Source organism: Syngnathus floridae, chromosome 22 (genome assembly GCF_059516105.1).
Source record: "Syngnathus floridae isolate MCC-2025c chromosome 22, RoL_Sflo_1.0, whole genome shotgun sequence".
Lineage (NCBI taxonomy): Eukaryota > Metazoa > Chordata > Actinopteri > Syngnathiformes > Syngnathidae > Syngnathus > Syngnathus floridae.
This window is the reverse complement of record NC_142434.1, coordinates 6,474,835-6,491,034: the sequence shown is the minus strand read 5'-3', so window position 1 is coordinate 6,491,034 and position 16,200 is coordinate 6,474,835. Positions and strand designations below refer to the sequence as shown.

Below are 16,200 nucleotides of genomic sequence, written 5' to 3'. Positions count from 1 at the left end.
GTATCAATTAGCCTGCAGTTGTTGGCGCCAGTGACGCGTGACAGCTTTCATCAGCTTGCTGCTGATGTTCTACATGAGTCGAGGAGCACGCGCCGCTGCTTATTGACGAGCTGCGGTTAATTGACGGCATCTCAAGTGCCGTCGTCAAGTAGCTTCTCTGCTCCATCTTCGTCTTGCTGCAACATTTTGTTATTACTATTTTTTTATGAACGTCTAAGAGGTGTGAGTGAGCTGTGATTGATAAATTACGCCTTGCCGGTGACAAGCGAGCGTGGCAATTTAGATAAAATGCCTGCTACTTGGACGGATAGATGAAGGTCTGAGTGAGACTTTTGGAGCTCGTGTTTGCTGTTAGTAGACATTATACTCTATAATCAGAATCTAGGCCTAGCTTGAAAAGAAATACAATTATAATTATGACATGATGGATTGTAAGGTTGATTTTGATTTCTTTGACTGGTTCCACATTGACTGACAGATTTGGCAGAAATCACAAACAAGTGAAAATACAACACTATTACGCTGATTGCAGTTGTAATTACCGTCATTTTTGGACTATAAAATAAGCTGCACCAGCTAAAATTCGAGGACAATCCTGTTTTGGTCATATATAAGCCACACTGGACTATAAGACGCAGGTGTTTTAATGTTTAATTTCCATCCATCCATCCATCCATCCATCCATCCATCCATCCATCCATCCATCCATCCATCCATCCATCCATCCATCCATCCATCCATCCATCCATCCATCTTCTTCCGCTTATCCGGGGTCGGGTCGCGGGGGCAGCAGCTTCAGGAGGGACTCCCAGACTTCCCTCTCCCCAGCCACTTCATCCAGTTCATCCCGAGGGATGTCAAGGCGTTCCCAGGCCAGCTGAGAGACATAGTCTCTTCAGCGTGTCCTGGGTCGTCCCCGGGGTCTCCTACCGGTGGGACATGCCCAGAACACCTCCCCAGGGAGGTGTCCAGGAGGTATCCTGATGAGATGCGCGAGCCACCTCATCTGGCTCCTCTCAACGTGGAGGAGTAGCGACTCTACTCAGAGTCTCTCCCGGATGACAGAGCTTCTCACCCTATCTCTAAGGGAGAGCCTGGACATCCTCATTTCGGCCGCTTGTATCCAGGATCTCGTTCTTTCGGTCACGACCCATAGCTCGTGACCATAGGTGAGGGTAGGGGCGTAAATTGACCGGTAAATTGAGAGTTTTGCCTTTTGGCTCAGCTCTCTCTTTACCATGACGGACCGGTACAGAGTCTGCATTACTGCCGACGCTGCACCGATCCGCCTGTCGATCTCACGCTCCATCCTCCCCTCACTTGTGAACAAGACCCCAAGATACTTAAACTCCTCCACTTGGGGCAGAATCTCATCCCCGATCCGGAGAGGGTATGCCAACCTTTTCCGATCGGGGACCATGGACTCGGATTTTGAAGTGCTGACCCTCATCCCGACCGCTTCACGCTCGGCTGCGAACCGCTCCAGTGAGAGCTGGAGATCACGGCCTGAAGAAGCCAACAGCACCACGTCGTCTGCAAAAAGCCGAGACGCGATACTGAGGTCCCCAAACCGGACCCCCTCAACGCCTCAGCTGAGCCTAGAAATTGTGTCCATAAAAATTAAGAACAGAATCGGTGACAAAGGGCAGCCTTGGCGGAGTCCAACCCTCACTGGGAACGAATCAGACTTACTGCCGGAAATGCGTACCAAACTCTGGCATCGGTGATACAGGGACCAAACCGCCCTTGTCAGTTGGCTCGGCGCCCCCGTACTCCCGAAGTTTAATTTCCATATAAGAGAATATACACAAATCATACAATATTATAAAAATCACAAAAAAAACAGTTGATAAGCCGCACCGAACTATAAGCCGCAGGGTTCAAAGCTTGTGCAAAAAGTAGCGATTTGGTATTCTGATTTTGTGTTCCACAGCTTATCTTAAAGGGACATCATTGCCAGACTCCAAGAAAATCAAGCAGTTTTTAGTTTCATTATTTTTATTGTGCTTTTTTTTTTTTACTTCTGCCACAGGTTGACCTTTTCAATGACATCACATCTTGTAAGACAATTTTTAAAAGTAAACGACTTCAAATGGATGTAGAAGGACATGACTTAGAAAGACACAATGACTCGAACAGTCACTTCACATTCTGTAGGTTAACATTCTTGACTCCCTCGCCCACTTGCATGTGTCACTGCTGCTTTAATAAATGTTCCACAGATGAGTCCAATAGTCATATGCGTCACTTGCTGCTGTGTGATGTATCGGATTTGTCTCTTTTCAAAAACATGACACGTTCCACTTGTACAAGGACTTGTGTCGTGACGCAAAGAGAAAACCAAAAATAGTTCCGTTCAGTCACATGCCTTGTGGATAAATGGACCCTATTGCACAAAGCCGATTATTTTATGGTCTTTGTGTTCTGTACAAGTTGTGGACACACACAAGGTCGTGGTCGTCACCAGCTTTGATTGATAATGTTTGTAAGCCCGAGAAAGTGTGTAAAAGTATCTAATTTCCTGTACTGGCTCTGCAATCTGGCCTTGGTCTTCTCCACTGGAGCGTCTCCATTTGGGGCGGTGGTCAAATTTCGTCGTCATGCAGTTAAAATCTCTCAAACATGAAATTACCAAAGTGCGCTGGAGTGAGTTTGTCGACTGCGAAGGGGTCAGGAGGAGAGGGAGGCGCGCCTCCGTTGACTTGACTTCAGTCTCATTATCCCGGGGCCTGTTTTTTTTTTCCTCTTTCCATCCGGTGACATTAAAGAGTCCCCAAAGTCAAGTGGGAAATTCAATTAAAGCCAATTTAATTGAGCAATTAAGTAAGATGACAGCAGGGCCGGCTATAATTGGATGATTGCAGATGAGATTGTGGTATATTTATTTATTTTTCCATGGTTATATACATTGCTTTCGCTGAATCATGCTACGGTTTTGCTACTTTAAAGGCGTTTACAGAGTAATAAATACAAAAAACTATTAAACTATGATGTTTCTTGATAGGCTCCCTGTACAGTGTGCCAAAATGTGTAATATGACATGTTGAGACTCGAGTAAGAATAGTGCAATGTTTACCGTGATACTAAAAGACAGGTTTATCAGAAGTGTAAAGCACTTTTCGATTGGAGCGTACTCTCGCGCTGGCTCCTTTGCCAGGCCAGTGGGCAGATGTGATCTGGGCGGACAGAGCTGGAAGCCAGCCCGTGTTTTCTAGTTAAAAGGGCAGTGGGCACAAAACACTGGCGCGGCGCACTATCAGGGTCTATAATCTCTTGCGCGGCACTGTCATCATGGCCAGGGTCACGGTCCACTCTGGAGAAGGAGAGCTGAGCTGACAGGTCTGACACCGTTGGGCTGGGCCCGGTCGGGCTGCGGGCCAGGCGGGCACAAGGACAAATGACATATTGCAGCGTAGCATTAGCATTTTGACTCTGGCAGCTCAACTTTCTAGAATGTATGCATCATCATTCATACGCTGAGTTGGATGCATGTGTAGGAATTAATTGAAAAATAACAACGATTTTAAGAACAAAAGTGCCAACAAAGTGTAAAGTTGATGAGCCCACGGGGCAGGCAGCGGCGATATTCTCGTGACAGGTTGAGGCCTTTGGCTCACCAAGGTCGGCTTGTATTTCCCACACGAAGACAGCGCAAGTTGGTTGATTACCGAAGACATAGGATGTACCTGCGAGCACAAAAATTCACGTACATGCATGTACAAACATACTTAAAAATACTAGTTAAAAATTAGACTGACCAAGGAATTTGCATGTAAACTTGTAGATGTAACCGGTTTGACCAAACTTTGGCATGATTTTTTTTTGTTGCAAAACAATTTTTAACCCAGCAGTTTCAAGGGTGTACACACACGCGGACGTGTACATACACTCGCCCATGTGTGCATGTACATGCATGTTCATGATGGTGATGAGGAGTTACCAAATATCAGGCTTTTTTTCCATGGGAAGCATAGATGCAACTTGATTTGATCCAGTATTGCCTGAAGAACAAGATGGTAGTGCAGCATAAGGGGTTTGACTTGTCTACACGCTGGTCCAAACTCTTCACACAATGGCAGACGACTTCGCCTAGAAGTGACACGTTATTGTCATCAAACTAGTAAGATGACTTGTACTCTGAAGAAGAATTAAAAACAGATTACAATGTATGTGGTTGGCTGTCTATTCAGAAGTGGACGTGATCACACAACGAGGGAATTGGGTTAAGTGGGCGTGGTCACCCCAATGCTAGCAAGCGTCTAATTGGCTAGCTCAGCAGAAGTGGGCATGGTCAATGATAAGGGATTGGGGAAAAGTGGGTGGGGTTATGGGAGAAGGGCATGGCTAAAGAGAAGTGGTTACACAACATTTCCAACTCAGCTAACTGAGAATCTTGACACCATTTTAGCAATAAAACGTCAGCGACCGAATCGAAATCTACCTTTAGATGAATATGCAGCACAATTGTGGAATTGTCGAGCAATTTACCTGTGCACGACATGTGGCCACTTGAGCCACTTTTCCACATGACGTTCAGATAGAAATGGAGACAACACTCTTTCATTGTGGACGCCTCTGCTCCTGAATACAAACATGAATGTGAACACTGACGAAATGACACACCAACAGAGTCAAACAATCAGGCCTCTTGGGAAAGTCAAATTGGCCAATCATAACGCCACTTTTGCTTAACATTTGTTGGATGGGTGACATCATTGAGTCATGGCTAAATGGGACATTAACTCTCTCAAAACAATACTGATATAGCAAACTACATTCAAGAAAGGCTGATGTGTCGTAAATATGCCTTTGATGGGAATTAAAGACTCTTACAATTTTAAAATAATTCTTAATAAATCCCCACTAAGGATACCTTGTCCGTGTTAATGGTGGAGTGTGAGTGGTTGGCAAAGAGCAACATAGGGTAGTGAACAACTCATAAATTTACCATATATTTATTTTCCTCCATATAATTCCCTCAAGAGGAATTTAAAACGCTTGTAAAAGAATGAATAAATACAAATATTAAATGTTACTTTCGCCCCCAATTGATTTTGATGACTCCACATTATTTGGCATATTAAATAATGAACACCTCTAATGTAGCATATTTACACCATATTTAATTGTCAACGCTTTCGTGTAGATTAACGGCGGATGTCTTTTAAAATGTGTTTATTAGTGTTATCTGTGCAAACTCCAGTGTATCAGTGCGTTTACGCTGCGCTCACACTGGCAGACATCCAATACAAATCAGATTTTTCCCTCCATAATTACAAGGCCCAATTCCCCTCTGAAGCTATCTGATTCCAAACTTTTTTTTCTCTATTTACACTACTGTGATCATTTTGATTCACATCCTAATTGTGTCACTGTAGACATGCGATGGCTCATCTTGATGCTTCTCAGCACATCGAGATCTAAAGTGAAATTAGAATGAGTTGAAAGTTGGAAGAACTGGGGTGTACCTATTACTTTGAACATTTTGCACACCTCATTTGGTACACCTAAAAAAAAAGAATAGAAGAACCCTGCATAATTGGAACCCGTAATGCATCCACGCTTAAATATTTGACACATACTTTTTTGTATCAGCATCTTCATTCTGTTTGTATATTGACTTCTTTCACTTTCTGTCAGTTTATGGACAACATGGTGCTTAATCTCCGAGCTGAGAAGCATCATATTTAATCCTAATGCGTCCAAGGTGACCCTGGACACATATTGGCCTGGCGTATGGAGGGATGTTTTTTTTTTTTTTGTTACGTAATTTATTCAGTCTTATCATAAAAAAACATTGTGTTGCAACACAGAAATGCAGAAAGAGGAAAAAGATTGATGCACCTGCAGCAGCTGCGTCGGGCAGAATACGCTGACCGGATTTTGCGAATGTGATTTGTCGGAATAACAAATAGCATCATCTCAATGGTCGCTTTGTCCATCTGCAGGTAAAGGGATTGATTAACCGCAGCAAGTTGAGCTTTGATGGTATGGTGGCCTTCTGGGGGCCATTGATTGATTTGGAAGTAGGACAGCATTTTCATGAGCGACTATTGATATGTATGCCGCAACCAACGTTCGCCTGCTGCACCATAAATCCAAAATCAGATTATTCATACTTCATAGCTGTTGCATAAAATTATGTCAACAAAGAAAGTTGTGAAAACAAAAACATCCACTCGCAGGATATCATGTGCATGCCAAAGCTGTAGGAGGCGCCATTGCACGAAATGGTGTCTATTAGGTAACTGGAAGCATGAAGAAGTAAAGAAATGTATTTGTACAAGTAATGCATTTGTATTTTGGGGAAAAAACACAATGTCCGAAAAGAAAAAAACGTAAGGGAGATACCAATGCATTTGTAATCAATCGCCGTAAATTCAAATAGAATATATATATTAATTTTCAAATTTAACAAAAATGAAATTAAGTAACAATGTTAGAAGGGATTCAAATTAATATATATATTTTAAAACCGGAATAAATATCTAATGTGTTTTTGTAAAAAAAATGTTGAAAAGTAACCGATAAATTTTTTAAAAAAATATAAATAAATATAAATGAATAAAAATAAAAATTAAGCATGAATAAAATGAAATTATTTTGTGTTAAAAAAAACTGATCGCACCAATTTTCATCTTAAAATCGGTGTAGCATCAATTAAACTGACCCCAATTTTCAAATTAAAAAAATTACAAATGATTTAGCTTTAGTGAACGAATGCACGAGCTCTCGTCTCCGCGACAGCGCACTGATAGGGACGGCACGCTGAGCACTGTGTGACGATGTAATTCTCACATGCCTCTGTGAGTCCATACATGCCGTCACATTAATTTGTCGAATTAAATGCGGCCGCCATCCGTGACGCTTTGGCGGCTTTGTGAGCGAGTCAAAGAGCGCTAACGAGCTCGCTATTTGTCGTCAACAAACGGTGCTCTAATTGAACCGCTTTTTCAAACAAACTGCTTCATTCAATCATTGGATTTGCGTGCTCTTATCCTCCATGTCGACAGGATAATTAACTAAATTACCAGTTGGAGGCATTCCGCTTTTCTCACATGAATTTAAGCTTGAACTGCATATGCTAACATTACCACATAGACATTATGTTTTGTTTTAGTCATTCAATTTATACTCAGAAATGGAAATTGGTTTATTTTGGACTTTTACACAATTCAGAAAAGTATGCTGCCCCTCTGTGGTTTGGAGGGGGAAAGGTGTCATGTTTTGTTTATAATGCCACTTACGTATTTATTTTCCCAGACATTGTGAGAAATGATTTGGGGCTTGTTTCTTTTTATTTACTTTTTATATAACGCGGAATCGTATCAAAATGCTGATCATATATTGGTTTTTTATTTATTTTTTAAAATATTTTTGAAATTTCAGTCATTTATGTAGTTTTAAATAGATATAGATTAAATATAGAAATACATTACATTTGTAAAAACAATACATTTTCTTACCCATTCAATATACCGTTCATCCCATTCAGAGCTATTGTCGTTTTAAGATCATTTTCCATTGAAATTCCTCTTGAATTTCTGCAAACTCATTAGCAGCATCATCACTGCATCTATGTTTATTTAAAAAAAGATGAGTGGAGGCTGACATATATGTACAGTGATTGCTGGTTGTCATGGTAATCAGAGTGCTGAGCACATTTTTTTTCTTTATTTCTAGCCTGTGGGTATTAATTAATTATACAGTGTCAACCATTACCCGTCATTTACAATTAAATTTGTATCTAATGGCCAACATATATGGGTTCTATACCATATCGTACACAGAGAACAGAAAGTGGCCGCCATTTCCCTGCACTAACCCTCAGCCGCACTTGCCAAAGGTCAACCCACTGAAAGTGTGGCAAGGCCTAGTATGGCAGCATAAAGCCCATCAAACACTGTTTTTTTTTTTTCCTTTTTATGGACATGTCATCCTTGCGGTCGTTCATGTCACAGAAGTGTCTAGTCAAATCCAACAAGAACAAGATGAGGACCTTGACGAGTGGGGATGGAAAAAGACAGATAAATTAAATGGAATCATCTAAAAAAAAAAAAAAAAAGAAACAATACCTTGACAGGACAGTCCTGCTCCTGATGAGATGGATAAAAAAAACAATTGTCAAGATGAAATATTAAAATGAAAGAGCTGAATTGATTTGTTTTAGAATGGTTAAGAATTAAAACATTAACCTAAAAAAGAAGCAACTGACCCACCACTGCTCTGATACTTTTTATTCTCCGATCATACATGCTCCATGCTAATTGCTAACATCTGTTAGCATCCTTCTTCTCGATTATCACAAGTTATTTAAAAAAAAAAAAAGAACAGGCTTGATAATGACATGACACAGTTTTTCACTTTAATCAGAAATCTTTAACTGTGGGTGGGGAATTTGAGTGCAATTGTGAGGAAGAAATGTTGCGATTAACTTCACGTGGTTTCCTCATAACATCCATCCATCCATTTTCTGAACCGCTTACTCCCCACGGGGGTCGCGGGCGTGCTGGAGCCTATCCCAGCCGTCAACGGGCAGTAGGCGGGGGACACCCTGAACCGGTTGCCAGCCAATCGCAGGGCACACAGAGACAAACAACCATTTGCACTCGCACTCACACCTAGGGACAATTTGGAGTGCTCAATCGGCCTACCAAGCATGTTTTTGGGATGTGGGAGGAAACCGGAATGCCCGGAGAAAACCCACACGGGCCCGGGGAGAACATGTAAACTCCACACAGGGAAGGCCGGAGGTGGAATCGAACCCGCACCCTCCTAACTGTGAGGCGGACGTGCTACCCAGTGCTCCACCGAGCCGCCTCCTCATAACATTTGAATCAAATTAAATATTATCCATTCATTTTGTGATCAGGGGTTTCTATTTTTCCATTTGTTGGCCAAGCACCCCTCGTCCCCCGTTGCATACAAACCACTGTCATGACAACAACAAACACATCCGAGCAAGCACCCCCACCCACCACCACCACCCCGAGGCAAAAACACATTTGATTTGCAAACAATATTCAAGGCTCAATGTACACCATGGCGCCGCTGTGCTCGCTTTCGGGCGCTTCCAGCTAAGACATCTGCTGCCAGCGTGGAGGAACAGATTTAGTGGGGAGTAGGGGGGTTACACTCACCAGGGTCATCATCTTTGTCACTATGGAGAAGGGAAAAAATAAATAAATAAATAAATCAATGAAGCTTGCGTGACTTCAACTTAAAACAAGAACCCCCTGTGACTGCTGTTGCTTCATCCAGCCCTGGAGGACGCCTGCATGCGTGCGTGTGTGCGTGCGACCGGCGCTTTCCACCTTCAGTGTCTCACACACACACACACATGCTGACACGTACAGTTGTGCATGCTGTGCACAAGCCGTGGGCCAAATTCGCATGCTAGCTGATGGCAACCGGTCACGTGGCGGTCAAGTGTGTGTGCTAGAAAAAAATTCAAATCCAATCATGACAACAAAATTCACTTGTTTGTGTACATATGTCGCCATAGTGTCTTATTTTATACCAGGATGCTTTTGTGGAAGAACATTTCTCTTGCATAAAGCATTTATTTTCCTTGAAAAAAAAAATGAGCCCGGTCTTTGCAGTGTTTTTTTTTTTTTGTATGTGTAAGCACAAAGCAGTGAAGCAGGGGTCATAAAGCAAACCAAATAAAAACATCAACAGCAAGTGTTATAAAAAGCCTAAAAAATATAACCCATCCTCAACCCATTTTTTTTTCCCCGAGTACAGTCGAGACTTCAGATGAGTTTAATTCAATCTGTGACTACACTGATAACATAAAACACTTCTTAAATCATTTTTCCCCATTGAAATGAATGGAGATGCTTTTAATTCATTTTGGCATTGAAAAAAAAACGGTTTATTATAAATTATAATGGGAAAAAGCACTCTATAAATCTATTGTACTAGTACTTGTAAGTAAATTAAACTGATTTACCACATTTTTGTTTCATTTCAATGGACATTGTGTTTCACAATCAACGCTACCTTTGAGCCCATGGATAACCAATTGTCTGGCAGCAAAGGATCCAGTCGAACAGAGGCGTCTGCCCAAGTGCCTGATTAAAAAAGAAACTTCCTAATTAGCTGCAAATAGATTGTCAGACAGGAAAACGCGCAGTCCGGCCTACTGGATAAACACTCCATGGATGGTGCAACGTCTGTTAGCCCGGAACACTTGATGGTTTTGGCGGGCCCGGCGGCTAATTCGTGGAGGCAGATGAGAACACGACTAGCTCGTGTTCACGAAGTAATGACCGACGAGGAGCTTTCTTCTGGACTGGTCGCCGACACCTTGAACTTTAAACGCACTCACTGATCTTCCTGTTTGACGTGTCAAACGGCTACTTGCCCCTCGGGGGGAATGGTGTGCAAAAAGTGGCGGGCGTGTCCTTGGAGGATCACGTGGTGTGATAAAGGGCAAGATAACCTATCTCCACAGTAACCGAGGTGCCCGGCATCCTTTTAGCTGCGAGGCACCAGCAACATTTGATTTTGTTCTATTGATTTTCAGTTGGCGGAGACGTCAAATTAGCTGCATTCAGACGGTCGCCATAAGAACAGAACAGAAGAAAAAAAAAAATCATGGAACATAGCTAACATCTCCAGCGTAACCACGGCAACGTGAAGCTGAACTCTTTGTGCCAGACAGTGCGAGAACACACGGCACCCATTCCAGCTCGAGGAGACTGCGCTGGCGTGAGCAACTCCATGAACTTCATAGTGTATACATTTTAGCATTGTAGCTTTAGCGTAATTATTTTTCACACCTAATATATGCTTTAAGTCAAGTTGTATTGTGTTGTCACCACTCTACCAGTCACCATTTTGAAACTAGGGATAATTATTTTACCCCAGTTGTAGATTTTCCTCGGGGTAGCTCACATCAGCACACTATCATTTGTATTCATAATTATTAAATCAAGAGTTCACATTGTCTTTGCAATCATTTTGTTTGTGTGTTGCCCTTGGCCTCGACGGCTCAGTGTCTCATTAAAGGCTTTGCAGGATTTTGTGCTTTAATGAGCAAGCAACATCGCTGCTAATCGATATTTATTAATTACTGCCGGCAGGGGAAAACAAATCTCTAGGAGAAGGAAGAGCTCGCGCACGTTAGATCAGTAGCAAGAAAGTCGGACTGTTGGATTACAGCCTCCATTGATTTTAAAACACAAATTCCTCAATCGTGTAATATATTGTTACCATGGCAACCAAATCATCAAATGCAATTTGGAAACCTGACGTGAGATAGTGGCTCATTCCTTACTAGCCACCAAACTTGTAACTAGCCAATTATCGGGTTTGGAGTGTTTTTCTTGTTTTGCACGTTTGACACAATTGATATAGTTATGCAAGATAAGCTCGTTCATGGCGACCGAATTTCAGCCCAGCTGTTAAGAAACACAATTAGTGGCACTTAAAAGTGGTTAAAAGTGCTAAGCCTGTTTACTGCCAGCGCAGCTTTGTACACAAGATAGCCGCCCTCATTTGCATATGCTAATGCTAGTTAATTAGCTACGCTCCACCGGGTATTCCCTATTCGCTCTCACTTGGGCTTTTTTTTTCCCTCTTTTTTCTTGGATGACAAAGAGCAAGAATTCAATCAATCATGTAAAGGCTAATACATGCGCGACAAATGGCAAGGGGACAACTTTTAATGCCACGACAAGACCCCTGCCACCAGTTGTATTATTGGAAGGCAGATATTAAAAGCGCCCCCGCCACATACACATCATTGCTGCGGTTGACCGCGAAATTAAGTTAAGCATCAGCCGGACCCTCAGGCGAACATGTCGGCTGTTTGACTTCAACGTGAGTTTGACGTGTACAACGAACCCATCAACTTGCCTTGTTATCCCATTAACGCCTATGAAACACAGTGATGGCAGAAAAAGGCGGGAATATCAAAATCAGTTGCTACTTTTGTGTCTGAAGTACATTTAAAAAAACACTTGTAATTATTCATTTAATATAGCTGTGTGGGTTGCTAGGGAAACAGACAAGTTGCAAAGGGGCGAGGCAGTCGCACATGCCAATGTGCACCTGTCGCCATGGAGATTGACGATTCAAAACTGTGGCTGGAGATGATGTGGCAGCAATTACTGCCGCTTTTTATGTTTAAAGGAATACAAAAAAAAACTAATGATGCTTAATAATCATTGATGTGTTTTGCATGCTTTGTAAGAAATTGTAAGCCACAACATATTTACGCCAACATGAATAATATTTATTCTCCCTCATTGACAAACAATGCAAATATTCTTAATATTACAAATGATTATGAAATATATCGATCTTGGTCAAAAAGTTTTATTACATCATGGCACGTCGAACATATTTGTGGAATGTCGAGAGCAATGCTTATTCTTGAGAAATGGTCCAATTGCAAAGGGCACCGATTGATAATTTTTTTCAGTCGTTTTCTTTCTAAATTCCTCACGACGGTCATCGTCTGTTACTATACACAAAGACCCATCTATTAGCATTAAACACGCTAACATGCTAATTTCAGCTACCGAGCCATTTGCCTCATCAAGACAGAATTATACATGACGGCTAATTATATTGCCTGCTGAAATGTCATGCTACCTGGCAGAAAATGGGGCGTGCGTCGTTGTGACTGCTAAGCACAAAGGTGTTGTAGCACTAATTGGCAGCATTGAGGGTGGGCGGTGTCCGGGAGGTTATGGTCCATCCAGTCTTCCTATTGCACTTGACCATGATGTCAATTTAATTCGGACGTCATGTTAATTTGTGAAATAAAGACAAGTTTTCCTGCTGCCTTAAGTTAAATAGCAAAAGTGTATTTAATGAAGGGACTTTTGAAGGAGTGGGTGTTTCACACAGAGTGGGACAAAGTGTGAAAATTCGTTTTTTCACAGTTACGCTTAGTTTGGTATTTTTGACGATTGCAAAACTTTAAAAAAAAACATGATGATTTGATTCACTGTTATGTTCTATTTTTTTATGGGGCAGTGATTGAGGACTGTGAATACTCCCAAGCAACAAGTAGCCGGGCAGATAAAAGGTTATCAAGAATGGGAATCTAAGCTATGCTGCCGATTTATGTTTCTGCTATTGTTAAAAACATTACATCAAGGTTTCTCACTTCATATTTGAATTGGGTGTCTCTTGAGAGCACCTGGAAAGGAAAGAGCATGGCCTCAGGGAGGGATGCTAACATGCTAATCAGATCTAGCTTGTTTTATTGGACATACCTGTGATGCGATGTTGCCTTCGCTAACAAGTGGCAGCAGCAGTAGTAGAACGGTAAACAAAGCAGTGACGACGCCATCGCAATAAGTTCTTTTTTGTGTGTGTTATTTAAAAATCAATTTTGGGGCTTTGAATGCAAAGCTGAAAAATTAGTAACATAATACAAATTAAGCTCTTTTTCAAACGCACCAACAATATAGTCATAACTTGTGTGTGACGCATGGCTGCAATGCAACATGAAATTAAAGTTAATTAAGTTAATAAACAAATTAAGTTCTTAAGTCAAATTATGAAAAAAAGTGTCATTCTGAACAATATGGTATGGTGGGGCGCTTAAAAAAAGAATTGATTTTAAATAAGAAAAAAAAAAATCAATAGAAAATAATTTACTAATCAGAGTAGAGACCAAAATGAAGACCGAAATAAAAAAATAGAGCGATAGGAGCATAGAAATGTAATGAAGGTGCAAAAATAAAATTACGCAAAGAAAGTTAGGGCCAAAACTACAGTAATATTCATAACGCAAAATAGTAAATTAAAGAGACAAAATTAAAACCCCAAATAAACTAAGTGTTGCGGTGAGCCTACCTCACTTTTATTTTTGCGCTATTTTAAGGTCAAAGTGTTGTAAACATGCCATGGCAGCCGCTCGCTGATGTAGTGCTTCACATAAAGCTGCATCGGCTAGCTAGCCCCATTGGTGCGTTGAGCGCGGCCGTCCGTCTGCCTCGTCGCCGTCATGGCGGCATTCATGAATTATGCCGTTAAGTGAGCCGCTTTACGCCAACTGCGCTTAGCGTTCATTTCAGGCGAAACGGCGCATTTACTTCTACGAGGGCTCGTATTAAATGTTTATGAGTGCCTCCGCGCGGACGTGTTTTATTTATTTTTTATTGTTTTGGCCTGTAATGATAATTCAGTGGTTATGCTGCCACGCTGCGAGATTTACACGCGATCCCTTTTATAAATAAACGGAAAAAAACATTCCAAAATAAAGAGGGGGAAAGGGGTCATTTAGTTGTTTTTATTGAGTTTTGTCATAGATGTGAGGAGACAAATGCGAGACAGAAAAGATGGCTTGCCCGCCAATGTCGCTACAGAATGAAGAGAGAAGATGGGAGAAAAGCCGCTGCATGGTGTCACTAGTTTTGACAACAACAAAAAAAATCGGCATCGCACGTTTTACACTCCAAGACAAACAAAGACGCCCTTTTTGTCCTTTTATTTCCTCGCTAAATTCATTGACATCGAGGTTCATTGGGGGAGCAAAGTTGTTATCGCAAGAAAAAACACAAATAAAAAGAAACTGAACATTTGTCCTTGAAGAAAAGCAGTGATTGGAGGAGAGGCCGTCGCTTTAACGCCTCGGAATTATCAAATAGCGCGGGAAGTGAGCGCAAACGACACTAGCGTGCTTTTGTCTCTCCATGATATTCACAATTTAAAAAGATAAGACTGAGCGTTTTTTTTTTTTTTTTAATTCATTTGTCCAGTCAGTTGTCCCCTCCACCCCACCGTTGCACCGCTCCCCCCAATATGTCCAAGTTGGTCTTTGGAATGGCGTTGATTGGATGGTCGATTTTTGTCGTTTTTGTTTTTGTGAAAATGCTTATGTCGCATCGACGTTAGCGCCTGTAGCCAAATTCTTCGGCGTCGTCGGCGCGGAAGTCTCCGTAGCGCCAAATGTTGAGCTGGTGAAAAAACAAAAGTCACATTTCATTTGACCATTTCATAGACCAGTACACACACCAAATTATAACATCTATTCGAGGACATTTCTTTTTTTTTTCTCAGATGTTTCTTTTTCTGGTCTGCTTGGCTGTTATTGCCGTGATTCATAGCTAATTAGCGCCTGTGCTAATTAGCACCAGTTATTAGAAGAGGAATCAATGAGCCATTTGTAGAGTGCGTTTTTTTTTTTTTTTTTTTAAACGTTTACCCCCCCCAACATAGTCTAGCGCTTCCTGCTACGGTAAGCAAAGACAGCGGCACCCCCACCTCCATCGAGCGCCAGTCATCGGGATTGCGCCAGGAGGTGGCGGCAGTGAGACTTCACTTTGGAAATGAACCAAAGAATACGTACACTACAAAATGGCAACACGTTATAAAGAAGTCTGTTCTGAGCAGTTTAACTATTATTTATTGTATCGTTTTTACGCTGACATTATATAATAAAATATTTATGATTAATGATTTTTTTTAGTGTGTAATAAAAATGGCATAAGTAATGATCCTGGTTATTTGATCATTATATATAGTTTCATGATTTTTTTTAAATATGTTTTTAATATTTTTTATACATATGTAAAACATGTACTAAGACTATTTTATTACCTTATTACATAAATTGCAGAGGTGGATGAGGTTTTTGTTTGTTTGGGCTCAAATTTGACCTCAAGTTTTAGCCAGAAATACAGTATGTATAAAAAAATAACATTACAGATTTTATTTTTTTCAAACGCATTTGACCTGTGTTTTAGAATATGAAAAATTACCATAATTTTATTTTTTATTATTTTAAATATATTAGATATTTTACAAATATTTATTTTAATAATCTGTCTAAAGTTTATTTTTTTCTTAAATCCTCCATTATTTAAAAATTGAAGATCTAATTTTAGAGTCTTTTTTGGTGCTATAATCAGTACGTTTGTGTTAAATAACTGTGTGTGCGTGTTTTTGTGTATGTATGTGTGTGCTTGCAAATGAGTTTCCAATTTTTGGTACACATTCAAACGAACACCATAATTGCATTCCACGTTGTGTTTTCTCTTCCCCGAGGAACAGTATGTCACCTTGTGTCACGCTTGTTCCAGTTTCTATCTCCACCATGCACATTGTCACACTATGGACTGGCGCTAACTACTGCAACCCATATGGGGCTGTGTCGTATAGTGAAGAAAAATGAAGCCTGGGGGAGGACAGGAGACACCGCTTGTGCGTGTAACAGTAATTAGCATAAGTATA

At 41.0% G+C, this 16,200-nt stretch overlaps 2 protein-coding genes and 2 long non-coding RNA genes across 7 annotated transcripts in view; 1 reads left to right on the top strand and 3 right to left on the bottom strand.

Annotated features, from left to right (window-relative positions):
* LOC148379477 (uncharacterized) overlaps positions 1-16,200 on the top strand; it is a 77,756-nt gene that overhangs the window by 51,086 nt on the left and 10,470 nt on the right. The gene's annotated exons all lie outside the window — the stretch shown is intronic.
* Positions 2,015-7,120, bottom strand: LOC148379479 (uncharacterized). Of its 4 annotated transcripts, XM_088366848.1 has the most exons (6): positions 7,032-7,120; positions 5,845-5,942; positions 4,489-4,581; positions 3,941-4,089; positions 3,618-3,686; positions 2,015-3,370 (listed from the first exon to the last, which is right to left on the bottom strand). In XM_088366848.1, exons 2-6 carry the CDS (start codon positions 5,940-5,942, stop codon positions 3,264-3,266), a joined length of 516 nt encoding a protein of 171 aa, XP_088222974.1. In that variant the 5' UTR covers positions 7,032-7,120; the 3' UTR covers positions 2,015-3,263. The 4 variants fall into 4 exon arrangements, 1 of the variants encoding a protein (XP_088222974.1); XR_015855363.1 differs by lacking the exon at positions 5,845-5,942 and having other exon boundaries at positions 7,032-7,113; XR_015855365.1 differs by lacking the exons at positions 4,489-4,581; positions 5,845-5,942; positions 7,032-7,120 and adding an exon at positions 4,164-4,254.
* Positions 8,231-10,457, bottom strand: LOC148379478 (uncharacterized). Its single transcript, XR_015855362.1, has 3 exons — positions 10,149-10,457; positions 10,006-10,076; positions 8,231-9,160 (listed from the first exon to the last, which is right to left on the bottom strand). It is a non-coding gene; the product is annotated as an uncharacterized LOC148379478 (long non-coding RNA).
* snd1 (staphylococcal nuclease and tudor domain containing 1) overlaps positions 14,243-16,200 on the bottom strand; it is a 98,914-nt gene continuing 96,956 nt past the window's right edge. The window contains exon 24 of the mRNA XM_088366238.1: positions 14,243-14,924. Within this exon, the coding sequence (XP_088222364.1) occupies positions 14,859-14,924 (66 nt within the window). The 3' untranslated portion in view covers positions 14,243-14,858. The remainder of the gene's footprint in view (positions 14,925-16,200) is intronic.